Here is a 27,975-nt window from a genome sequence, read left to right on the forward strand (position 1 = left end):
TGGTCGATAAATGTGTCCATCCGCAGTCATTACAGTGATAGCTGCCAAAGGGTTTGCTTTTGGCAAATTGTAATTCTGTTCTTCTTAAAACACAAAGAGAGAGACTTTCATCAGTTTAAGTATTGCCAAAAGAGACTTCCGGATACTTTCTTTTTGTTATTCCTCTAACCACACCCATCAAGTATTCTCACTGCTTCAGCAAGATGACAAGCCTAATCACTGAAGGTCAGATTCACAGAACTCTGTGAGTTGCATTCAGCCATATGTCTTGATGAGTGTCATGGCAGAGACACTCATCTGTGTCCCTCTCAGTGCGTCTGTATTTGTGCATTTCCCTCCCAGACTCTCTGGTAATCTATCTCAGTTCTTTCCTTCTTTGTGAGCAGCTGGCCACGAAAAGCTCAGTCAGCTCTGCAAGAAACAGACTCCACTGTTGTGTGTGTATTATGTGCATATGCATGAGTGTCACATGCATGCACATCCCAAATCTCCACTAAATATTTTGGAGCACTAGATGTCAAACAAGGGGACTGCTCAAACATTTTGCACTGTACAAATGTACAAATGAACCGGCGCAAGTGGGCTAGGTGCACATCAACTAATGGAATCTATAAAAGTCACAGTCCAAATTTATGCTAACAGATGGTAACTATCTTGCGTGATATCTGTCAAAATCTTTTTAAGTTATTCATATAAAAATTTGTCCATTTTGTATACGTGAGTAGGGATGAACGAGTACCGATACCGCGTAATGGTGCCAATGCGATTGATTTGGGTGCTTCACATGCATGGATCCGCACACTTATTGATATTTGACGGCTTGGTGGTGAAGTGCTGCCTTCATAAGGGAAAATACAATCGATGCTTGTACTGTCTGTTTGGGCTTCTTCCACAAGTAATAGCCGCTTGCCTTGTCCCAGCCCCTTAGCACCACTCCTGGTCAGAAAGTGAATGAAAACCATACTTACGCATTGACTTAGCACTTAACTCACTTTTGTTACTTGGTATCCAGAGTGACATCACTGAGTACAGTATATTACAAGTAAGGACACGGAGACAAGCAGGTAAAGAGAGACAGTCAGACAGACAGATGGGTATTTTGTCTCATCTCCAGCTCGTCTAGTTGCCAGGGCGACCGTCTGGCCTGGCTCAGCGCTCAAGTACGAGAGGAGAAAAGCAAGAAAAGAAAGAAAAGCACCACAATCAATGAGACTCTTTTTGTTTTAATGGGAACCCCCTTTTACCCCCAGATGACACACGGTCTCACGACGAAAGATGACCGAGATGGCGAGTGTGTGTGTGTGTTCGGGCCTTTGTGTCTGACTCCGTCTTGTGTGTGAGGCTGACTTTATTTAAGACAAGGACCCTTTTGTTTTAAGCAGGAGAATGGCACGGAGGCCGAGGCTGGCCCTGTAATTGGCCTACTTAGACCCTGCTTAGCATGAGAAAAGCCTTTCTTGGCTCATCGGTGCCAAGCTAACTCTTGTTTTCAACCATGGAGAGGACCGATGTGCTGATCAGAATTCAGATTAGTCTGAAAAACATCCACTGCCACCTCACAAATACAGTCCTCCACTCTCTGCTTTATACACACTGCACGCTAATTACTCGACGACAAAGCCGGGCGTTCGGAAAGGGGGGGATCCACAGATCTATTTACAGAAGGGAGGGGGGGTACTTTTTTCACCTCTTTATTCCTCACTAACTTTTTATGCCTCTCTAAAAAAAAAGTTCCCATCCGTCTTTCCTTCTGTGTCTTATTTGTGGCTTCACTCTTCCACTGATCAGCCCAGCCGGCCGGCACTTGTTGCTGCAGAATGATTGAACTTAATTAGAGCGACAATGTGAGAGGTGTTTGGAAAGTCTGAGTTGTGAAACAGGGTCACAGTTAGAGGAGGGAAGAAGCAGCACAGAGGAGAAGTTAGATTCTGAGTCTCGGCAATGATGTTGCATCCGTGGAGGTACTGTAAATAGCTTCAAAATGCTCGACTGTATTTTCCCGTTGTTTATAGTTTCCTTGTCTGGCTCTTTGCCTTTTCCTTATTATTATTATTATTAGTAGTAGTAGTAGCCGCAATAGTAGTAGTTGTCATTGTTGCATGTGTCATAGAATTACTATTATACTTTCAAAATGGAGATTACTATAAAGACTTTGTTTTGTTCCATTTATGTTCCAATTGTATTGGTGGTATGATTTCAATTTTTATTGCCGGGGGAAAGTCCTGGCAAGGGAACAATATCAGCATTCGATAAAATGGTTTGGGTGCTTTGATTTTTTTTGCTCAAATGAAAACTTAAAAGTGCTGAAGGTAAAGATTAAAATCCCTTTAGCAACTAGTCCTTTTAGAACTTCTAAGCAACATCCAAGTCTTCCAGCTGAAACGGCAGGCTTAAAAGAAACAAAAAATAAACAGAGCTTTTGTGCATAGTTTGTCAGTGTCTTGGATCACTTATACAGATAAAACACTTGATATATTGATTTAATTAAAATTTAAAATTTACCATTATTGTCGCAATGTCTTTTTTTCCCCTCCGAGTGGAGTGAAGCCGTAGCTCAAGCTGCTTTACAGAAACTATGAGCTCAGAGCGCCAGTGAACTTTTGCTAGTCATGGGTCAGAAATGTCCAATTTCTCCGTATTCTGTTATTGTCTGAATAAACAACTTGTGAGATTCAATGTCTGCACATTTATATTGAAGCTGAAATTTATTCATAACATTAAGGACAATCATACAGAAATGCAGAACACATGCCCAAATAACTATGCACTATTTAATACAATTCTTGAAGTGTACACTTTTGTTTTGCTTGGACTGTCTGGTTGTTTTGTGTTATGCAGACTCGGTTTTTTTTTGTTTTTTTTTTTACCGCAGACAAAATGGTTGGATTAACACTGCCTTTCTTTGTGTCCCACTCTGCATCTGGACCAGACACTTTTGGGCGGTGAAATGGGTTTGGGTAGTCCTGGTGCCACGTCGCCCACCAAGCCGCCTGGTCAGTACTACCAGCATTACGGCACCAACCCCCGCAGGAGACCACTGCATATGGACTCTATGGGTAAGACTGTGCTATTGATAAAAGAGTATTGTACACACGAGTTACTTTTTTTCTACATAAAACACCAATAACATATTGAATGTGTAGCATAAGGTCTGCTACTATGGTTACCTTTAGATTGTTGTACCTTGGACTGTGATTAATGAAACGCTTCATAAAAAGCCTGACGTTTTTATATTTTTAACATTATGCAGTGTCTAGTCTAACTATTTTTTACCTGACATTTTAGGGACACAAGTCGAGAATTTAGGGGCGTGCAACCTAAAGTGAATTGTGTAAATAAAGTAAATATTTTGTCCGCAACAAAAAAACATTCAAGAATAATTTAAAATCACCATAAATCAGTTAACTGACTGGTCTCTCATGCATGAGTAGAAGAAAAATTGACTTGCATTTTCTTCAAATAATAAAATGAAAATATCACCATTTGGATAAGAAAATAGATCTGCAAAAAACATACATATTAATGGCAAACAATTAAAAAAATATATATATATTTCTGCTGTCAAGTGTAATTGCCCTTGCTGTGTCCTCTTTCTACCTTAAAGATTTTTTTCATGTTCAAAGATAATCAAAACAAATTAAGTGTCTTATCTATCTGGCATTTCTGGGCATGCTTCAGAAATCAAATTCCTCCTCAACATAATACACCACTGATTGAGTTTATGTTAGCATTTAGTGAATCAAGACTTAAGGCAATAGTTACTTCCTTTGTGCTTGAATTTTTTTTCTTGATTTGATTTCATATGCTACAGATTTCCCAAATAATGCTGATAATAAAAGTAACAAGTGCTCACTCCATTGTGACCAGTTTGAAATACAAAAATGAAAATATTTTCAACGCAAAATACAGTTTGAATTACCTGTTAAATATGCTGTGCCAGAATATGAGATTTGTCTTTTATTTATCCATGTATTCTTTTTTTTTTTGTACGTGTCGCCACCCTGACATGTCAGTTTATAAGTGCTTCAGAAAAAGGGACAACATTCGGGACAATAATACTCAAGTGTAGCCTTGGTATTGTTTGCCTTGATAGGACACAGAAAACACACACACGCAAACACACACACACACACACACACACACACACACACACACATGCACACGCATGCTCACACAAATGGTCCTGGGCCAATTTCCAAAAAAACATTCTTTCATTTTTCCATCAAAGTCTCCCCTTCCCAGTTAATGGACTGCTTCTTTGCTCCCTTTGAAAGAATAGAAAACACTGTCCTAATACAAAATAATGTAAACATAACCTGTTTTCTTTTATCATAGCAAAAGGGGGGGGGGGGGAATCTAGCCTGCCTCTTCGTAGTGAATCTTTTATATTTTCCGCATCTTATTTTGTTCCCATTGTTTGCAGTCTTTGTAAATAACATTGACAGGCAGTTGTAGAAGTGCCCTTGCTCTTTCCTAGTTGCCAAATTGATTCAATCCAAACGAGAGCTGTCCTATTAAAAGAAATGCGGATGTTAAACTCTCATTTATATGTTTTATTGTGTTGGCTATTTCCTTTCAGAACTTCATCCCAAAAAAGTACGGAAGGTCCCTCCAGGCTTGCCATCCTCAGTAAGTGATAACAATCCTCTGTATGATTGCTACTTGAAGGATGTGTTATTAGAGAAGTAGCTGCTGATGCTGTGGTTTATAATCACCACAGTCAGTCCGTTTTGATGACTGAATGACGAGACAAGGCTGTTTATTATTATTTGGCTTTTACAAAAAATGTGTGTCTCAAAAAAAAAAGAGAGAAAAATACATTTATTTGCGTAAAACCTTTAATGACAGCACATAAGGTTACGCGCTAATTTTACGAGGTTCGTGTCAGGATGACAAACTGCGTCCTGTTGTCTCTTTGTTCTCCAAGTTCAATTGATTTTAGCATTGACCATTTTATGATGTGTGAATATTTGTCTGTGAAGCAGTAAGGTGTAACTTTAAGATTTAATTGACAAAAATTCTATGAGAGAGACTTGCTGATTGTATCTTTGTAAAGCGTGTGGTGTTTGGCTTTTGGGCTATTGGTTCCACAAATGCGTGGCTTTTCTTTGATTTGCTCCACAATTGTTTCTCAATTGATAATCTTGTAATCTTGAAAAGAAGATTGTAGCCACAGGCTGGTAAAATAATCTTATATTTTTATCTGAGAGTGAATCTGTAAGCAATGAGTGAAAGTATTTCTGGTAAATATTCCTGTCACTGAAACTAAAGGCGGATGCTGCAAGCTTTTTTTTTTGTGTGTGTTTTGAGAGACATTTGCTGTTGTTTGCCATTTCAAAGCGGTTTTATTTGGGCTGGTGACTGGTGGAAACAACCGGTTTTATTTGACCGTATTCATCATTCCATTGAATCATTTTTGCATGTAGAGATGTTTTGTTTGTTGTCTCCATCAAACTAGCTGGTAGAGTTATTTTTATTCTTCAACACTGACCTCATTAATCATCACTTAACGACTGCTGAATGCGCATGGTGTCAGCTGCCTATTTGGCTCAGCAGGAGTCCGGCTTTCTGTGACCTCGGCCTGCTTTGTCCCGGCTTCCTGCGCTCTTTCCTCTCTGGGCCTACATCATCCGTGTGTGTGTGTGTGTGTGTGTGTGTGTGTGTGTGTGTGTGTGTGTGTGTGTGTTTGTGTGCATGTGTGTGTGCGCGTTTGCATGTGCGCGCTTGAGTGTAGGAAAGCGAAGAGGAAGCACAAATTGTTTCACAGATTGATGCTTTTGGTGGCTTTTGTGTTTTGAAACACAGTGCGTATTTGTTTTCTGTAACGTGATAAGGTTTCATACGAAATGGTATTAACCTTGACTGGACAAAAATGGAAAATCGTTGTTGCTGTTTAGACAAAAATTTGTAATGATTTTTTTTTAAGAAATAGCTTCTGTCTCATCTTTACATTTTGTCATCAGCACACTGAGCCATTGTTTTTTTTTGGACAAAATTCAATTCTGTTGTGCGCGCTCTGCTGATGGTAAAAGCCACATTGGTTGTGTGGCCGGCCAATGGAGGTTGCCTTTGTATTATATTTAAGTTATTTTTTTTTTTTTGTCACTTCTTTCCACGCTTCCCATTTACTTTTGTTTTTTAAATTTGGTTTGCTGAGTCTTTGGAAACAATTAAATCACACGAGAGGAGAGCGTGGGATGTCTTTGTAATCAAAAGGAAATTAGGCTAACATTAGGCTAACATTAATTAGTATGTTGTATAATTTTCTTGCTGTGCTCCTCTTATGGTGATTCATTTTAGAGGAGTGAAACTGAAATGTGACAAAACAAAGAGTGCACGTTGAGATTACCATGCAAAATGTGCAGCAAAAATTCAAGGTAGTAGTGTCAATAAATGAAACATAAAGCAATATATGCCAATGTTATTGATTTAATTGTATTATTATTATTATTATTATTATTATTATTATTATTATTATTACTATACCAGAAGCAAACGTTATAATTGTAGAAAACGAAAGCGAGGAAAGATAAGCCATACTATAGACCTTGACCCTGACCTTGATCACAACTCCAATTTAGTACCTTATGCCTTTTCTCTCTCTCTCTTTCTCTCTTGCTCTCACGCTCTCTCTCTCATTTGTGTGTTTGTTTAAAGTTGACAGCGTTAATTAAATTAAGCCAGGTCTTGCAGAAGGCACAGTAGGACAGCCAGGGGTCCCCAGTGGTCCACGGGTGGATGAGGGATGGTGGAGGGTTGGGGGTCGGCGGGGCGGTGCTGGACAGATTGTTGTTTGGTGAGCCACCCTGCCCCTCTCAGGCAGTTCTAGGCATTGCAGAGTTGCGCCAATCCCCACTGATCAAATGCTTTTAATTAAAAAACATTAAAATATCATAAAATTGTAACTGCCAATTATTATTGTTTAATGTATGAAACTGTCCAAGTAAATTAATATGGAGTGAATACGGTTTAATCTGTCTGCCAACATGTTTAAAAAAAAAAAAAAAAGGTCAAATAATAAAGTATGCACAAAACCCCAAAATTTTTAAGCACAGATCACAGTTGATCTCATACCTATCCCTGCTGACTGTGAACGAGAGTCAAGTTACCAATCAATTACATGGAGCTCAATAACATGTACGTGAGTCTGAAATGAGTCTGAGTGGGCGGTCCTGTCTCATGCATATGAGGCTCCCGTCACCTTGTCCCCTATACTGCATGGCCAAAATGGAGTTTGGCGACTCGGGGCAGAGATATAGTGCGGCTACCGGTCTGGCTAAAATAACAACAACTGCAAATTGCAAAGAGTATGTGAGCTCTATAACATAATAGCATTACTACCTACCACTGTTGATCAAGGTACTTTCCTTGCCTTGACCCACCCTCCCCCTCTTGGTTTAATCCAAATCTTTTGCTTGTAGGAGCTTTGTGTTCTATTTGCTGTTTCCCATTAGTGTGGTCCTATCTATGTAGCAGACATTGGATTATTGATGTATTTGTCTTGTAAAGGTTAAGTGCGCATGCCGAGGATGGATTACAAAACATGACCAGTAGCCCACTGCCTGAGGCTGTCTGACCTTCCCCGGCGCCATAACATGTTGCGATGTACGTCAAACAGTAGTGTGTGGTAATCTGCTGAAATCAACGACGATTAACTGAAAAAAAAGTCGAGGCATGTTTTGTAGTTTTTAGTTCAATATGATCCCTCATGTATGCATATTCTAACTGGGCATTGCCTTGAAGCTTCTGTTTTTACGCTGATTGTAACGTTTGTTAGTTTTCATTAACTCGATAACTATATTTATTTTAGTAATTGACGTTCATATAAATAAATGTGTGATAACAGCGATAAAATTAGTTGACTTTGCATCTGTAATTGTATTTTTTTTCTGGGATGTTCAGAAATGTGTGAATCAGAGATTATTCTTATTGTTAAACAACATTATTTTTGGTTAGCATATCAGCAACAATGTCATCTTTACGTTAAACGTAAAAGTATTTTGTTTCCTCCCCCTTTCAGTTGATTATCCTGATTATCAGTTCTCTGTGAGTTACCTTGCCGGCGCACAACACCAGCAAGTGTTCGGAGAGTGTTGCCTGCTGACAGCTAATTGCTCTGTGATCTTAACATGACAAGCTGTCAAAAGCTGTTTTCGAGAATTTGTGAGCCGAGGAAAAAAAAACAGATCATTTGCAGCACTTGTTAAGCAGTTGATGATGTTTACAGCACAGCTCACGTCTCCTCATAGAAATGTTGAAGTCCCACTTTACAGTATTGCTTTTTTTTTTTTTTTTTCCTTCCTTCCTTCCTTCCTTCCTTCCTTCCTTCCTTCCTTCCTTCCTTCCTTCCTTCCTTCCTTCCTTCCTTCCTTCCTTCCTCCCTCCCTCACTCACTCACTCACTCACTCACTCACTCACTTACTTACTTAGACTAAAATTGACATTACATCAACAATGAGCCACTTTTGTCTTAAAACTGCACACTAAATCATTCTGACAATACACATTAATAAGAGAATGCCAAATCGGCCAGTGCCATGGCAGAATCACTATCTTTCCTGTCTATAATATTGGCAGCCCAACCCATGACACCACCACTTACATTATTGCATAAATACAGAGGAACCTACCACGTTGGAATTAGAAAGATATGGACGTAAATCAACATTCCAAAAACGTGCATGATTTAAATGAAGTCTCTAAATTGTCCAGTCCAGCTGACCAGCAAACTTAATGAGGATAACGGGTATAGGAAATGACAGGACAGATGTTTTTACGTGTGATAGTGGGTAACATTTTTAAATGGGGATGTGTGCCACATCTGTAAAATAAATCACGGGAACATTACAACTTTGACATTGATGGTCTTCATTTTATACACAAATGTTAGAGTATTTCTTACGAATAACCATACAGTTAATCAAACTTTTATGAAAGCGACACTGTGACCCTGGAATAGATCATTTCAGTTTTTATTATTTCCTTTGTCAAAACTCAGAGGTCGATCCACTTCTCAGAACAGATTGTTAATTAGTCCTCCGAGGGTTCGCCAATTTAAAGGACACGTATGATGGAAAATCTGCTTTTTAATGTATTGTATACAAATATTTGATTCTCTGGAGTGCTTGCCTACTCATAAATTGTGAAATTGAATAACCAAGTAAAATCTTTAGTCATGTTCATTTGAATTGTCGCCTTGGAATTGGGGGTGTGGCGTATTGTTTGGCAAATTCATCGGCCACACCGCTATAATAATAATAATAATAATAATGATTGTCAAGTGTATTTTTGTGAACAAATGATGACTCCAACAGTGGCAGTTCAATTGAAACACTCTCTTGGTGGTCATGTTGGGTGTGTGTGCGCGTGCGTGCGTGAGTTATCTTTTTAAATTAGAATTTTAATAGCATTAGCTTCTAATACATGACACTAAAATTGTCGCTTCTTGAAGTTGTTGGTGGAGCACTGGGTGGGAATTCATTTAACTCACTGAATTCTTTAGCAAATGTGTTGTGTATTGCGTCGATGTAAATATAGACACGAAGCTATGACACAAACCGAGTTCAACATGGCAGTAAAGAATTTTTATTCCAGCGGCCGCCCGCCCATAAGTGTTGCGTTTCCTTTTTCTAAATGATCTTCAGTCCCTGTAGCATTTCAAATTCAGCTGTCAGAACAACGACATCAGTGTCCTTCATGATAGAACCTCCATTTGTCCATCCATTTAAATTGTGGATGTCCTCATTAGGGTCACAGGTGAGCCAAGCGTGCCCTAGCTGAATTTGGGTTAGGGGCAAGGTACACACTGCCCACCAGTTAATTGCAGATGCTAAAAGCTCACGAGAGAGAAAAACTCTCACTATGCAAACTGGTATGTAGATGATCACACCTGTCACATACAAACAATACTCAAAATGCCACGCCTTTGTCAACTTGGGTCAGTAGAGAAAGGTGGCTGGAATAGTCAGGAAAAAGTAAGGCAGACCCACACTAAGGAACCGACAACACAAAGTTGATTGACAATTTACAAAAATGTGATCCTGATAGAAAGAAATACTTTGCATGCGAATGCCATACTATGAATTAAGTGTGTATTTCATTTTGAATTGCAAGTTGTCACAAGCCAGGAAAAAAATGAATCACGCATATCATGCATACACTCTACTTAACATAGACGCATGCGTTTTATGGCACGTTTCCTTTCATTCAACAAGTTGCTTGAGGAAGTTGTGTTACATTTTTTTTTTTCATTTTGTTGTCAACCCCTATCGTGGCATTTCCTCTCCAGTTTGCAGAATTTCTCAAAATGTTCCGTTTGTTAGGCTGAAAGGAAAATCACAGCAAAATCACCATAAGGGCTGCTTTGCATTTTTAATTAAGAAACTAACATATGAATATATTTGCATATTATTGAGTTGCAGATTAAATCATGCATACATAATTAGCGTGCAGCAGCGTGCGTTTGCCTGGTTCTAGCTCGGCTCTGCGCTTACTGAGTTTTCCGATGGATGCCACACACGCACACAAACACTTTATTGAGACTCTCAAAGACTCACTTCACAGACACACGTACCCGCCCTCTCCAAACACTTTGTGTACTCTCTTCCACTCTGTTCAGTTTATATTTCCAGCAAAATTAGCTGAGGCCATACGTGATTTTTAAGCCAAACACAATCTTCTTGTTCACTCTCCATCTTGCACTGTACATAAATTCATTTGACTTGCCATGTCAGACATTATTCCGCTACCAATTGATGTCATCTGTTGACATGCAAGCACTATTGAAAAATATAGACTCTTACTTGTATTATGCACACAATTTTCCTGCAAGTAAAAACTTCATTCATTACTTAACAATCACTCGTTAGTTTTTTTTTTGTGCCTTTAATTAACCAACATATAGCTTGAGGGAGAACCTCATTAACAGACTGTATTGGATTTCTTGTGACAACCTGACAGCTAAAGTGAGCCTGTTAACTCTGCCAAAGTGATATCCATGCAAGAAAAGCAAAGTTTTCAGATTTTATTACAGATCCAGTCATGTGTGACACACACGTGGGATCCCGATAGGTGCTCACATATTTCAGGGGCTACTTGTCATAGTCCAATACAGAATAAAAACAATATTGTACTCACTATGTTGTTTTCTGGGAAAATTACAGCAGAGAAAGGATAGGGATGTGAAACAAATTGAAACAGAAATACAAGAAACCACATTTGAAATATCCTGCAAACCAAGCACGTACACCGCCATATTAGGAGGCAGGTGCTCAAGCATCAACCCAAAAATTGGCAACCATTGCCAAAATTATTCACACAATTAGAGATACAGTGGAAGATATATTTTCTTGTTAACCCAATCAACACAGTTGAGAAACCTTTTTACAAAGAAGATAAAGTGATGGCACAGTGGATATAAAAAGTCTACACACCCCCTGTTCAAATAGGGTGTGTTTTTGTGCACTGTGGATCACAAGAACTCAAATTACCATTTGATAGCAGAACGGTTTTGAGGAGAATTGATGACATAGAGTATTTTTGTTATTTATTTAATTATATTGATGAATGGATGGGGGGGGGGCAAAAGGATACTTTTCCGATCCAAGTCATGTCAAGTCAAGTTTATTTGTATAGCCCTAAATCACAAGCAGTCCAGTATAGAAAGACAGTATTATAGCTGTGAATGCATATTTGATAAAGATTCGTGTATAATCGGCTGTGATCACTTGGTAGTAACTGTCAGCTCACTATAAACAAGGCCGAGCCAGCTCAGTGTTTTTGTCTTAGTCTGTGAGGAGGAAGAGACAGCAGAGGAAGAGTGAGCAAAAGTGGAGGATGCTACAATAGGAAGGGAGGAGAAGAAGAGGACGTACTATGAGAGGAAGCTCGGGAAGCAGATGAGGGAGTGAGGGGTGAGCAGAAGAGCAAATACAGGTGCATGTTGAGGAAGCTCACAACAACAGGAGGGATAGGGAAGGGATGGGCGGGACAATACAGTAGGAATGCAATCTCTACATCTCTTAACATCTGCAGTATTTTTTTTCATTATCACTTCTTCTCTAATTAAACTTCGATATAGCTTACTCCCTTCATCTGCTGTTTTCATTTCAATCTCTCACTCTCATTCCTCTTCTTTTACTGCTCCCATTTTTGTCCCTTTCCCCCTTTTTTTGTTTGTTTCCGTGGCCATCGCTCGTGCAGGTTTGTTTGCCACGCAGCAATTAGACCAAATTGAAAATATGCCTCTTTTTATTTTTCCTTAACCGGTTGACTTTTTGATTTGGGTTCTATACACTTTACCCCTTGATCTTCATTCCTCCCTCCCTCCCTCCCGCCATCTCTCTCTTCATTTCCCATTCAGTCTGGTTGGGTACAATGCTGGGAGGCTGCCAGTGCTGCAGACAGATGGTCCACTTATTAGATGTGCATCAGCCCTCCCTCCCCTTCCTGCAACTCGCTTTTTAATCAAATTAAAGCCAAAGGAAGAGAGGGGAGCGATAGAGACCGTGAGTGACAGAGAAGGAGAGCAAGAGGGGTTTGGGAGGTTTGCTAGCTAGTTTTGGAGTCTACTATTTGTTGTAATAGGATGAGTAATGATAATATTAAAATGAAATTTACGGAGACTAATACACTTCCTTGTCTGTTGTGGGGACTGAAAATACATCTGTCTTCTGTTTGTCTCCAATTGCTAATTCCATCCGTTTTGTTTCTTTTCTTGTTTTTATCTTTGGTCGGCAAGACCTACTCATTTTCGATGTAGAAAATTTCTCATGTGGCTCCTTTGCCTCTTTTTGACTTAAGTCATTTGACTTGTCAAAATGATGCCATCAGCATTATGTAATCTTGGGAGGTGACTGATATTAAACCTGTGCCATATAATGGGATTTGAATTATGTGCATCTCCTTTGGGAAAAAGTCGATGAAAATGTTTGAAGTAAGCCATGTATAGAGTCTCGGTAGGGTACATTGATTTGACAACTTGGTGCATGTATAGGTAGGATAATAGCGTAGGTAGAGAGTAGTAAGCATCTGCTGCTATAATTTACCCCATCTTTTCCTATTTGAGCAAGTCCCCGAAGCTCAAGGTGAAATCAGTGCATCTGATGCATATTATCAGCTTCTCAGAGGCATTTGGAGAGAAAGGGGAAATGATTGGACATGAAAAAGCTAATGATTTGCATAGTAGGAAGAGAGTGCACATAACTGTGGTTAATTGCACCAGTTTAGAATTGAGGAGACATTTTGTTGTAAATAGTGATGTATGGCTATTACCTATTAATTTGATGTTGATCAAAAAACAAGTATTCTGATTTTCCAAAACTAACATAGGGTGAGAAAATGAGGTGTATACAAATGGCATGAGTAACTGATTTGTTTTTTTGTTTGTTCGTTTCAGTGTGACTTGTAGTACTTCGAAAGATGTAACTATGCTAATGGCCCACTGGGGCGCTTTATGATTTGTGAATCAATGAATGAATGTCCCATTCTTCACAATAACAGGTTTCAATCTTCATAAAACACTTATTCTTTGTACATTCCTAACTTGCATACAAGTGTAACTGTTATCAACCATGAAATATACAACAATAAATCTTGTGCTCATCTTGAATTCTAATGATGTTTGCTGGGTCGTGATGCGAGAGATTACTTATTTAATTGTTAAATACATGACCAGATTCCACCATTTTGTGGAGGTGAAATGATAATAATCTTTTATGATTGCAGGAAACTTAGTAAATTTGGTGTTATTTGCTTCTAGCATCCATAAATAACCCTGAATGTTGATCATAATTTCATTGGAATCTTAGGATAAAGTCTCCCTTTAATTATCACAGAAACATCTGACCAATGGAAATTAAACTTAAGCACGTAGTAAATATTCCTTTAAACGCAATGTTTGTCGTAGTTAAAGTAAAATAAAAGGTCATGCAAAATAATCTCTATGTCTCATCATTGTGCCAAAAAACAAAAACATCGGAATACAATCATTCAATAAATAAAACAAAAACAGATGGTGTTTCTCATCCCCAATGGCACTATTGAATCTGGTTTTGAGTATTTATTTCTTCCTCACAGTGAATTAATTTGAATATGTTTTGTGAGTAATTCTTCAAAAGTCAATGACTGCACCTTTTTCCTATTAATCACATCCCACCTATCCTTGCTAGAACCCAGCAAGACCCTTCACGGCTCATCAAATAAACAAGATTTAAATAAGCAAATCAATAAGCAAAAACAATCTTCATTGGCTTCAATCACAATTAATGTTAGTTTTCCAACCAGCGTCAAACAGAGCACCTTCATAATATTCTAGGTGTTATGAAATATTAAATATGATCAGAAATAATAATGCACCCCAGTATCAAACTTTCTCTGTCCCCAAAATCCTTAAAGGTAGACCGTTTATTTTATTTTACAATTCTTAAAAGTAATACATTTAAAAATAAATTAACTGTGTCAAGACATAATGCTGAAAAAGGCTAGTATAAATTTGAATCTCCTAATTAACTTTGGAGATCGTGCTGTATTTTTCCGCTACTATCCATGTCAGTTGTAGAAATAGCATGTTGTCACGTTTGAAGCTATTCTTTTCTTTGTGCCATCACGTTGCTCTCACTTGAACAATTACATGAAGAAAAATTACACTTTCTGTCGACAACAAGGGATTGTAAATAATGAATGCCCTGGCATTGGCAGTAGCTCAAGTAGATGAAGAAAAGGTGAAAACAAAAGTGGGTTACAAGCTCTCATATATGGTGCTATTTTGATGACATATCATTCCAAATATTCTTATGAAATATTAGAAATGGCAATGGAATATTTTCCATTCACGGGGAATCAGCTTAGCATCCAAATAGTAAAAAAATGCCAATTGACTTTGAATGTAGCATATTTTATTTGAAAACTTAATGGGGATCTAATTGAGGAGGAAACAACAAAGGGAAATTCGTGAAATAAAATGAATTATAACAAAAAAGAAAAAATAGGTAAAGAAGTTCAGGGAAGATGCTTTGGGAGTGAGAAGGGGGGGGTTGGAAAAAAATGAGAAAAACCTGAAAGAAAGAACGACAGAGTATAACAGGAGGGGGTAAAGCGGATGGATAAGAGTAAAAAAATAGGCGAAGAAATAGATGGAAGAGAAAGGGGTGTGGAAGGAAAGAAGGGAGCAAGAGAGGAGAGAAAGGGCCATTGGAGGCGCGGAGCAGCGAGGTAAATAAAGACGGGGAGAGTGGAAAAAGTGAGCCCACTTCAAAGGCTTCTGCGCGCGAGTGGGGGGGGGGGCGAGAAGGAGGTTTCCAGATTTTGCTGTGGAAAGTTGAAAGAGTGGAGGCAACTGCGCGCGTTGCCGCGAGTATTTGCGTGCACGTTCCACCCGCTTGTTCCTCGTGCGTGCGCGACGGACGGGGAGGAGGGTGGAAGCACCGAGGAGTGGGGAGGGGGGGGGTAGCCTATGTTGCAGATAGGAGGGGCACTCCGCGCTCTCTCTCCCTGCCCACTTTGCATATTCCACGCGCCTCGGCTCGGCCATATGGGAAAATGCAACTGAAGGAATTGTCGGCCGAAAAAAAAGCGCGCAGGCACAGACACGCCAGCGGAGCGGAAAAGAGTTTGACATCATAACAACAGAGCGAGGAAAAGTTAGCGCGCGTCACAAGAAAAAAGAGCCTCGGGTGGAGACGGCGCGAGGACAGCAGACGACTAAAAAAAAAAAAAAATCTGTAGAGAAAGAAAGCAAGCAAAAAAAAAAGAGAAGGGGAGAAGTCGATCTTTTCGGGTTTCTGCGGAGGACAGGAACGATGTATTGTGCGTACACCATCCCGGGGATGACAGGCAGTTCACTGATGTACTACTACAATGGCAAAGCGGTAAGCGCTCTTCTGTCTTCGTTTTACTTGTCTGTGCGCATCTAAGGAGGAAGAAAGAAGGGGCAATGACGTGTGATTGTGAAGTGTGCTGAGTTCACGCTCCAACTTCGAGCGCGTCAAGGTGCGACAGTCGCTCCTTGTCTGTGTTATTGGAACACGCGCAACATGCAAGCGTGCGCGCAAGTGTGTGCGTGCGTGCGCGCGCGCGCATGTGTATGACTGAGAAGGTATAGCGGGACACAAAATACGCGCTTGCGTGTGATTGACTCTCCGGATCATTTAGCAGTTTTGCCATCAAGATTGCAAGTCTCAATCAAAATAATCCACCGCGCAGATTTATTTTCCTTCTCTCTCAATCACTTATTTCAAATTATCCAAATGGATGTCCACGTGAAAATAGATAAGAGCTTTATTAGTCAAAGAAGGTATGCGTTTGTTGCTGTCGAGTGGACTGACATGCGTGTAAAACATATCGCGTATTTTCATTTACTTTTCCTAAAATCGCCAAAGATGAAATGAAGATTTTTGTGGGTTAAAATAAATTCAATCAAGGCTTTAAATGCATCATTGTATTTTTTATTTTATATATTTTCGCATTGCCTCAAAAGTGCACTATTTAAAAAAAATGTGACGTTTGAATGATGCCACGATATGTCTGTAATGTGCACTGTATTTTATTATCCTTGCAACGTTTTTATAAGAAGACATACTGTATAGTTAATCCACATTGTTTTTTTTCCCCACTGCTTTAATTTTTACTTATCTGTATTTTTTTCTTTTTTTAATAAAGCCCCTAAAAAGGTTATGAGGTGTGTTCAAACTCAAGTGAACCTGTCAGACTTCACCCTTGACCCTTACTCCTAAAACAGAAAGTGGATGGGGTTAATTTAGAGCAGTGGGGAGGGGGCAGACGTGAGAAACATGGCAAAAATTGAAAGGAAACTAGATGAATTTCACAGGTTTCCTTGAATGGAACAGCCACAAATGCAAAGAAGCAAGGTGTAAATTAAGATGGAAGCTTGTAATTTCCTGCAGATTCACCTGTCAGGGAAGTGTTAGTTTTCCTCAGGTCTGTCTGTCGTATTGTCGTGTTTCATGTCAAAAGGAAGGAAATTGTTCTGAGTAAAATGTTCAAAATCATTCATAAAAAAAAAAATATGTTTCAATTTGCATTGTAATGTGAACTGAGATCATCCTGTCAAATGCCCAAAATTAAGAAATAATAAAAAATTGTGACCACAATAAAACAAAAAAGGATATAGGAGACAATTGAAATATTTTATGCTAATTGATGTTTCTCTTTATTAGTACATTTTCCATGGAGTAACAATTTTATTTATTTCAGAGTTTTTATATTACTGTGTATTTAAAATAAAAAATAAAAAAACATTCTTTCATTGACCAGCATAAGTAAATTCAGAAGGGATTCCACAAAGCCTCTGCTTGTATACTCACCAACACTCGGCCTATATGCTTGATGCCTGGCAGGTCTTCGGCCTCCATCAAGCCATCGGAACGTCATTTCTTATAGTCGCAGGTTCCTGAATTCTCCTACTTTTTTTTATACCCTCTTTCTTCCTTTCAGCGCCCAGCCTCCTTTTTTTTTTTTTATCTCACCGGCCTCTCTCGGATTCAGAGCTCTCCAGCTCAGTGCTGCCACAGGGCTCGGTGTGGCACCGCTTTGTTTGGTGGCTGGCTGTTGGATGGCACATTGTGCCGACGGTCTTGATCCGGTGCCAAGCTCCTTTCTATACCCCCCCCCCCCCCTTTTCCTGTCTCACTCTCACTGTCTGTATCGCAGCTTGTTTACACTCCATGTCTGTTGGCAAAAAGAGAAACACACAAATCAGAGAGAGAAACACTGTGATAACCAAATGTTGTTTGTCTTGTATTTGGAGGTTTTTGCAAGGCCGAGTTTGGGTTTTGGGTACAGTGTGGCTGCGTGGAGGCTAGTCTGTAGTCTCTGTGTTGCGCAGCAGAGGAGGAGGAGGGGGGAGGCAGAGTTGTCGGGGGTTTGAGAGCAGAAGACAGAAATGCCTGGACGGATGTGCTGCAGCAGCCGCGAAGCCGGGCCCGCAGAGACCAAACACTGAAGAGCTAGAACTGGGGCTTTGGCTTGGGAGTGTGCGTGGGGGAGGAGAGGCCAGGAGGAGAAGAGGAGGGTGAGGGCCGAGGCCTGCGCTTCGGTTAGCGGCTGTCAGCTCGCTAACTTAAGCTCCAGCAGCTTAATGAGGCAACAGAAAGCTGGGATAAAACAAAAGGCCTCATTTAAAACCAGGCTGGCCAGCCGGCTATTGTTATGCTAACACCACATTTGAATATTCAGTAAGTTTTAATTAGGAGGGTCCCAAAACAGCCTGCCAAAATTCTGCAGTCCGCTGTCGCTGTGCTGCTCCAGCAAAAAAACACAATTTTAACACTTTCCCTGTCAATGGCGCACGCCTGAAGTTTAATGCATCCGTTGCTTTTTGACTGTCTCCCCTTGATAATCAAATTGAAAATATTTTTTTATTTGCTCAGTTTTTTTTACCTGAAAATATTTGAACATTAGTCTTTTAGCTCAATGTGCTTGTTCTGAAAAAGGTCAGAGGTCAAGCCCAAGCGACTCCCATATAATTACTTTTTATTCAATAAATTGATTAATTGAATTACAGACATCAAACAAACAAATATAATAATGTTTGAAATTATTAAGCAAGACTCAAAGGAAAGCAGGCCTTTGAAATTCTTTGCGTATGGGCCTTTAAGCCTATGTTGATAATTCTATCAATGCGTTAATTTTTTGACAACCGCTTATCCTATTCGTAGGTTTTAATTATTCACATTCATGAGTATTTGTGTGCGCATGTGCTTTTCATCATGTACATAGCATTTGTGGACATCCTGTGTGCGTGGTATGCTGGAATTAGAGCACAGCATGTTATTCAGACTTTATAAATAGCAACATTTGTACGTGCGGGTGTATGAGTATGTGTTTGCGGACCTCTGACTCCATCTGTCTCTCTTGTTCAGAGTGTACCACTCTAAATATTCAGCTAATTTTTAAAACGTTAATGTGCAAGTTCGAAATTGAAAAATCTAGCATGTATGTGTACACAGGCAACAGTGCTGAGCTTTGACCTTGCGTTGCTACCAGAAAGAAAGAAGATTGCTTTTAAGACTTTTAGACATGTTTCTGTTTGTGCGTTATAATTTTATTAGTGACTATTTGTATTGTGTGTGGAAAGCAATCTGGACTCTCTGGATTTGTTTTTACAGCATTGTTTTAATGTAAAATTCAGTTTTCGGTTTATCGGATTCAAAGTCGCTTATGTTTTCACTAGTGTCTTCATTTTTGTTTTGTAGTGTGTGTGTGTGCGTGTGTGTGTGTGTGTGTGTGTGTGTGTGTGTATACACTGCATTAGACAGTAATCCTTCCTGCATTAGATTATCTGACAGTGATGGTGCTGATAGAGACAGTATGTGTGTGTGCGTGTGTGTGTGCGTCTGTATGCGTGCCTGTGTATATATCTATATCTATACATAGATATCTATATATCTATATCTATATATCTATATCTATATCTATATCAATATATCTATATATCTATATATCTATATATCTATATCTATATCTATATATAGATAATTACAAATTATATGTATATAATTCTCAGATTCTTTTTTTGTTCTAGTTGAAACAATTTAGCAAACAGATCAGGTGATTATGCAATATTTATTCATAGATGAATGAGACATTACTTACCTCCGTGATTTTGTTCTGTCATTATTAGTAATGTTGAGAAAAGGGTCATTAGAATATCATTAGTAATAAGTAATTGTCAAATGCCAATGTCAGAATGGCTCGTGATGTCGGAGATAATGAGACTTTGTATTTCGTATCTTCGTACTTTTGTAATTTGCTTGAAAATGGGTCAATTAATGTAGCTAATTATTATTATTCTTACTATTATTATGCTTGTGTTCCTTTCAATTGCAATGGAATTTGTATAATTGCCTGACAAACTAGATGCATTTCTGTGCCACTGTGCACAGTCTGTTGTGTGTAGATTGTGTAACTTGCGCTTTTCAGCCTATTTTCTCTGGTCACTTCTCGAGCTCACTGTCTTTACAATTGTTTGATTTTAATGTGTAAGGTCACTCCTGCCAAATGATGTATGGCATGTACACACAGTCACACCCATGCAGACAAGATGACCTGTACTTATTTTAAAGCAGGGAAACGACGCACAAGGCTAAACAGGAGGAATGACAGTCACATTGCCGAACAGAGCAGCATTTCTCACATCACTTGGAATTTCCACCTTTAATTGTCCAACGAGAACAGAATCTCTTTCTGGGAGTGACAGGTTTGATACCCAGTGACTGACTGAGCGCCCGCCAACTCGCTCAAAATCAAGGTCAGCTGGGAGGGAGACGCAGACAGGCAACGGCAGAAGCAGATGACGATGATGGTCGTTCATTTATCCGGTTGGTTGGTTGACCGGAGATGCGCACAGACCATCAAGGTACAAAGGACTTTTAACGGCATGAAACAAACCCTGTGCCTGCCATCTTGGATCTCATCACACCTGCATTAACCTGCTCAATGGTGGCTCTAAGTGTCTGCATACAGATTTTTTAAGTGATCAGATCCAGATCCACTGTTAATGAGAAATGTATTACACCTCCCGCCAATTTCTTAAAATGTCCATTTTCGGCTACTTGCATTCCTGTACGCTGCTCATTTGGCCTTTCCTTTTTAATGAAAGACATATTACTTGTGCACTCAAAGTCAAAAAGCTTAGCTTCGTTTTTTTGATTGGTGCAATATTATGAGTGATTTGAATTGATCATCTTCATCAATATAGGACATCTAGTCATTCCCCCTTAGATTTTTTTTTTTTTGCCGTTCTCTTTGTATGAATGTGCTAGTAGTTAAAATGTTGCGGCTCACATTTTTTTTTCTTCTCCCGAGTATGTTCATAATTTTGATACTTGAATAATATATTCAATATGACAATTATTTTAAAAAAAACACACACACAAAGGCTCTTTTTAATGTACAGCAGTGTCACGCTGCCATTGAACTGAGAACAGTGTGTGGACACGATGCTCATACTTTGCTGCAGGAAGGCATGCTTAAGTAAGTTAACATTTTGGCTCAAGAACAAAGCGTGGCTGTGTGTGTCTCTTTGTGTTGTTTACAGTGTGGACGAACTACACACGGGCACGCACACATGAAACATTCCCACTTTTTATTGTCGACGTGGAAAATGGTCCCCTTATTGTTTTGTGAAGCATACGTCTGTGTGTTTTTGTGTTAGTGAGTGTGTTTAATGGGTCAGTCATGCTGTGGCAAGCAGTTACAGAGCCTGTATGGTCTCACAGATAATCACTGGACAGCTGTCACACTTTAACCAAAAACAACAAAACTGTAACGTGCTGCGGCACAATAAAATGGGCCGGCAATGGCGTTTTTTGCATATAAGTCAGACAGGTGCTTGTGATATGTGGCGTTGGGAGATGCTTGTCTAGGTTTGATCTGAAAGAAAGACATGAAGAGAAAGAAAATAAAGAAGTGTTGCACTAATCACCTCTTTGATCCGCTTCCTTTGTTATTGCAGTGTGGGCCTAATAACGTAGTCCTGATTGTTTTGCTGGCAGCCAGAGAGAGAGCTTCCATGTGTTTGTTCCCTATTAGGATTTCATAGTGGCAGTCGAAGTACGCTGCACCTTGCTGGCTGATTCATTCATTCATTCGTTCATTCATTCATTCATTCATTCATTCATTCAGTCATTCATTCACGCATTCATCTTTTTCATTTCTTCCTATGTTTGAGCAAGATTGAGGTGTGTGTGATTTTAAGGTGTCAAAATCTTGGAACGGCTTCTGTTCGTGCATTGTTTAAGCATTTCTTGAGAAACGAGCGTGTCATATCCTTTGGCTTTCGTTGATCAATTTCCCTTCTGTCTTTTCTGCTTGATATTTGGTCTAATAATAGTTGGACTGCAGAAGCAGATTCCAAAATTCAGATCAGATGTTGATTGCTGAACATGAATGGTACTTTTGTATAGTTACAAAAACAAGAGTACCATTCCAGATTTCACAATTTGTTCTTTTTTTCCTGTTATAATCTAATCGAAACTTTTTCAAACAACAAATCCAATGTTTTTTCTACAGATATTTTAAACAGCACGTGGTATCTATCACATGTGCACTCCATTCCATACCTTCTTGCTTTTGGCACATATGCTCCAGTCCAGGGCTGGCCGGCATGAGCAGTCTTGAGTTTTAGTCTGTCCGTCTGTCATCACCATTAAAGTGAGCAACAGTTCTTCTGAAATGAATCATAAACGTGGTAAGAATCCAGTGCTGTAACCCAGCAGCCGGATGAGCTAAGAGCTGCACAGGCTCTCTCGACATGAACAGGTCAGGGGTTAAAATCCCTACAAACCAAAATGATGGAGATGAAGGATTAAATGTTGATATGTTTATCATTATTCTCTTGTGCTGGGTAAAAGAATAACAACAATGCATATTGATTGCTTTTAAAATTAGCTTCATTAAACTTGGTCCGAATCAACCATCCCTTTCTTTAGAGATGATTGTAAAACGTTTTCAAAGCTGTTTTTTTAATCTGGATTTTATATGGCAGACATTTTAGTGTATGTGGCATCTGGTATGTGTTGCAAATTCTATGGTTGCCATGTTGCCATGGTGAATGTGAGCAGGGCACATGTTGCCAGTCTGCGTCACTATGGCAATGGGTTCACTGTGACCCAGCATCCCAGGGTACAGCTCACTGCTCCCCACACTCCTTCTGCAGTCTCTTGAATAATTGACGTCGCGGCCGCCATCTTAGCATTTGGCTGCGTTTTGTTGCCTGCTAGTGTGTCGCCTTGGCAACAATGTTCTTCCAAATGGGTGCTCCAGTGACACCGGTCACGTTCTACGACATAAACTTTTGTAGCTGGCATTCACGGAAGACATTAAAATCCTTTGTAACCCTTTGAGAATGATGATACTTGTGTTAAATCAGTAGCGTTACACTCAGGGAGAATATTGAAAGGAATGGTTCACCTATATTTTTTGAACAAAGGAAAGTTTTTACATACATTTTCAGCATATAATTCTGTATGTGATGTCAACCGACATACCTGTAGTTGGACATACTAAGTTTTAAAGGCATGATGAAAGAATATCTTGTGACAGGAAAATAAGACTTCGGTTTTCGAGACTCATATTATGTCATTGAAGAAGTTACTGACAACCTGCAGCATATTATGCGTGTGCATGTAAATGAGTTTATGTGCACGCTGGCTCCCACAGGTTTCTTCTTTTCACCCTACTGGGGAGAGCAGAGGTCTCATTGGCTGCATATCCTATAACTTGCTTTGTGATTGGTTCTCAGTCCAATTGCCATCATGGCGAGGAAGACTGTGTGTGTGTGTGTCTAGGTGTAGTGACGCCCCATCAAAGTTGCAACTATAGGTTTGCCTTTGTCTCCCATTCTTGGAATTTATCAGGGGTTAGGTCATTGAGGTTTTTATGTCCAAATATTTACATCTGGACCTTTTACACACATTCATTCAAATTTATCGGAATATATGTTCATTTTAATTGTAAAGTGTGATCACGCTATATAGTTGACAACAAATTGTAAACATGCTTTGCTGTGCTATGTATGTACCACCTGTTGTTCATCCAAGATAAACAGGGCTCGCATATTTATTCATGGCCTCAGTAACTGTTCATTTTGCAAATGTCTCCTACAACCAGCTTTTTATGTTGTGCTGTTACTTGCATGATACGCACCACATTTCTGAGTCCTGTTTTGACCGTGACACAGAAGAAGCAAATGAGGAAGGAGGCATAGTTTTATTCATCGCAGGGTCACAAGTTTGACCTTTTACTCACGTCTCGCATCTAAGCAACCTCAAGGAATATGCTGAATATTAATTTACATCAAGTGGCGCAGTGAACAAGTGGGTAGCAAATCCTCCTCACAGGTTCAAGGTTGCGGGTTTGAATCCTCGTATTTTGCATGCACTCCAAGTGCTTGTGTGTGTTCCCTCCTGTTAAGTGAATTGTTCTTTGGTGCGAATGTGATTGACAATCATTGTTTGTCTAAATGTGCCCTGTGATTGGCTGGCGACCAGCCCAGGGTGAATCTCAGCTCTCACCCAAAATCACGCTGGCGTAGGCTTCAACTCATCCATAAACGTAATGACGATAATTAAGGAGTACAGAAAATGGATGAATGAATCATTTACATCATTCCAATGGTTTTATGTTTAATGCAAATTGTCAGATAGATGAGAGGGCTAAATAAGAGAAGAATTTCTAATTGCAGGATTTCTTTACTTTTGCTGAAAATCTGGCTTTTGATGTTAATATGTCAACGTAGACCTCTGACCTTGCAAAGAATGTGACACGTGGAAAAATGTTCTTCTTTTGCTCTCTCTCTCTCTCTCTCTCTCTCTCTCTCTCTCTCTCTCTCTCTCTCTCTCTCTCTCTCTCTCTCTCTCTCTCTCTCTCTCTCTCTCTCTCTCTCTCTCTCTCTCTCTCTCTCTCTCTCTCTCTCTCACTCTCACATACACTTTTCTTGTGTGGTCTTGTCTGTTTTAGGCCCAATTGTCTTTTCCTTGCTTGAATTTTGGTATTTATGAGGTCAAGATCCTCAAGGAGGAAAAGAAATTCCTCCAAAATGGGCCAGATGTCTTCTTGGCTATTTTTAAAGGAGCAGTCACACATGTTGAACTTTTGATCCTCCGTCACAAACACACAGTCCCTGTAGCCCCGATGCACATCTGTGTGTATCGAGCAGAGTAATAGTGGAAAAAAAAAAACACCTGCAGGTAGTGTTGCAGCAGCATGAAGTATACTAGACTTCACCTTGTGTGTGTGTGTGTGTGTGTGTGTGTGTGTGTGTGTGTGTGTGTGTGTGTGTGTGTGTGTGTGTGTGTGTGTGTGTGTGTATTGAGCAATTTTCCTGCTAACATTCGCTGGCAGTCATCAGCATGTGGCAGTGATTAAATCAAAGGAAATTGGTGAAACAGAAGTGGAAAAAAAACCTCCGTGTGATTTCTATGCCAAAAAAAGTCCTGGTGGTTGAAAGGAAAATGGAAGCCTAATAAAATGAATACGGACGAGACTTGTAAATAGCCGTCACCTGTGGAGAAGGGTTTTTGTTCTTCGACTCGAAAAGCAGAATTTGCACACACACAAAAAAACATTTACACACACACACACACACACACACACACACACACACACACACACACACACACACACACACACACACACACAATCAGCAAGGTTCTCATGTGTGCTGGCTGACATGCAAAACCACCTCGTTACTCACTCGTACAGATGGAGAAGGCATTCAGACACACACTTGTGCATACACAGATGTGGAAAAGCAGCTACACACACACACACACACACACACACACACACACACACACACACGCATGCTCATATTTATTACTTGGAGCAAAAACACCATGATGAAGCTCAACTAAAATGTGAATTCACCTGTTCATAAATTATACTGTAATATGTGTCTACAAGAGAGGACTGAAGACATTTTTAACCTTGCCATGTTTTTGAGAGAGCTTAATGAAGCCTTTGGTGATCTGAAAAGCCACAGTATGATTCGTTATTTCCTTCCTCTGATGGGTATTTGGCTCCTCAGACACTCACATAAACACCCACGCAAAAATGCACACGCACGTACACACACACACACACTCCCAGACCCCTGGCTATTTCCTGTGTCAGGGGGGCATTATAAAGTCACATTATGTTCGCTATGAGCCTCCATATTCCCCACCTTTTTAATCGTGTGTGCATGCGTGTGTGTGCATGTTTGTGTGTATGCATGTATGTGTGTTGAGAACAGTCCTCTCAATTTCCTGAGAAAGATGATGTGGAAGACCATGATCTCACACAGATAAACACACACGCACGCACACGCCAACGAAATGAATGAGTGCATGTCTTTCAGACAGTACAGAAAAACACTTGCCAGCCGAGAAAAGAACTAACAGACGTCTTTGTCTTCTACTTATATTTATAATTCATATTTGGAAATGTTTAGGTGGGCTCATCTTGACCTGAAGCAGGTTGAGATTTATAAAAAGTGGAAGAATAGAAATTTTAGTAGTTTATAGTTGGATGGTTAATTTGGTTGACAAAGCTTAAACTGCGTGATTCAGTAAGTCTTGATGCTGGAAAAAAAAACAACCTTTTTGTTTCAATCATCTGCGCAAAATATTAAATAAAATATTAATAAAATAAAATGTAAAAATATTATTAAGACTTATTTATCCATGGTTGTCTTTCTTCTGTTGAGAGTTGAAATTAAGGTGTCGTCTAAAGTGGAAGTATCGAGGACAGAAATTCTTGTTTATTAACATGATGTTGTAAAATAAAACGATTTTATTGGATGTTCAGATACATATGAGAAGGACATGAAAGACAAACTAAATAAATGACGTTTTCATTGAATACAATGCAATACTGCTGCAGCGTGCTGTTGTTCTGTTTAAATTATATGAAATTCTTGGAAGGGCTTAAGAGACCAGCCAAGTAAGATATTCATCACCATAAGTCACATTTATCCAGGTCCACAGTACTGTACATATAGAGAAGGCAGCAGAAGACACACACACACACACACATTCTTGAAGCTAATATGTGTAATTAGTGGTCATTTTAAATGGTGCAGCGTCACTGGCTGTCTGAATCTTTGATGTTGTGGAGGTCGGGAAGAGAAAAGGCCATCTTGAATTCATCTGTGGGCCGCAATATAAACGCACGCCACAATTACTTTTCGCTTTCTGTTTCTTCTTCTTTGTGTTACTTTCAAGAGATCTGTGGAGGTTGCTTAAATTTGGGAGTTTTTGGCCTTTCTCTCTCTGAGCCATTTTTTACATGCCACATTGTCTTTATTCTTACCTGATAGAGACTTTATATTTAACCTTTGTTTCAACTCAAACAATATGCTAATATATTACCTTTGGCTTATCAAGGGCTGTGGTTTCTGTACTTTGCTCGGTTAGCTCAACAGGGAACCCAGATAACTTTTGGCGGGGCTGGAAGAGGAGCTGCTAAATAGGTTAGTGGTGCTGGAGAACACCACTAAATAATAGATAAACAGTCTGCTGCCTCACGAGAGAGGAGAAGACTGGGGAAGGCGAGGAGAAGCGAGTTGAGACCTTTAATCCTTAACAAGCATTTTACTTGTTTTTATTTTCAGTTGAAAGTAAAATAAATTTGGTTATTTTACACTATCCCTGCTCAGGGCAGGTGAGTTGAAACCTAATCCCAAATGACTTTGGGATGGACGCGGCGGGCACAATCACATCTATGGACAATTTAGCAATATAAGATGTATTTGGAATGTTGCAGGGTTCGTGTTTGCAGAAACAGAAATACCATATTTTCCGGACTATAAGGTGCATCTAAAAACATAATATTTTCTCAAAAGCCGACACTGCGCCTTATAGTCCGGTGCGCCTTATATATGGACCAAATTCCTAAATTTAAACTGGCCCAAAGCATTGTGTCATGAAATCAATCATAAGTGGCCCACTGAAGACTATGATTCATCAATCTATGCATCATTATTTTGTGATTATAATGTAATTTGTTGCGTGTGAAGTTGAAATAAAAAAGATAAAATGGAGAATGATTTGGATTAAAAATCTGACATGATGCATTAGTGGTGGGCCTTATAGTCCGGTGCGCCTCATATAAGAACACGTTTTAAAATGGGCCATTCATTGAAGGTGCGCCTTATAGTCCGGTGCGCCTCAAAGTCCGGAAAATACGGTAGACCTGCTGAAATCAAGTGAAATTAAATTCCTAACCCACGCATACACACGCCGGTACATTGCATGACTTGTGTCACACCTTTCTCCTTTGCTTTTGCTCCATGCCCTCATACTGATTTCTAACTCCCCCCCACCCCCCACCCCCCCCACTTCAGTCACAGGTGCCAAACACTTAGAAACACACGGATGCATGCAGACAGACAGACAGACACACATGCACTCACACACACACACACACACACACACACACACACACACACACACACACACACACACACACACACAC

General features: G+C 39.6%; 1 protein-coding gene across 2 annotated transcripts in view; it reads left to right on the forward strand.

Moving 5' to 3' along the window:
• tcf4 (transcription factor 4) overlaps positions 1-27,975 on the forward strand; it is a 161,253-nt gene that overhangs the window by 101,033 nt on the left and 32,245 nt on the right. For both annotated transcript variants that reach the window (XM_085926759.1, XM_085926758.1), the window contains exons 10-11: positions 2,930-3,056; positions 4,580-4,629. In XM_085926759.1, the coding sequence (XP_085782885.1) occupies positions 2,930-3,056; positions 4,580-4,629 (177 nt within the window). The remainder of the gene's footprint in view (positions 1-2,929; positions 3,057-4,579; positions 4,630-27,975) is intronic.

This window comes from Syngnathus leptorhynchus, chromosome 12 (genome assembly GCF_054491065.1).
Source record: "Syngnathus leptorhynchus isolate UIUO chromosome 12, UIUO_Slep, whole genome shotgun sequence".
Lineage (NCBI taxonomy): Eukaryota > Metazoa > Chordata > Actinopteri > Syngnathiformes > Syngnathidae > Syngnathus > Syngnathus leptorhynchus.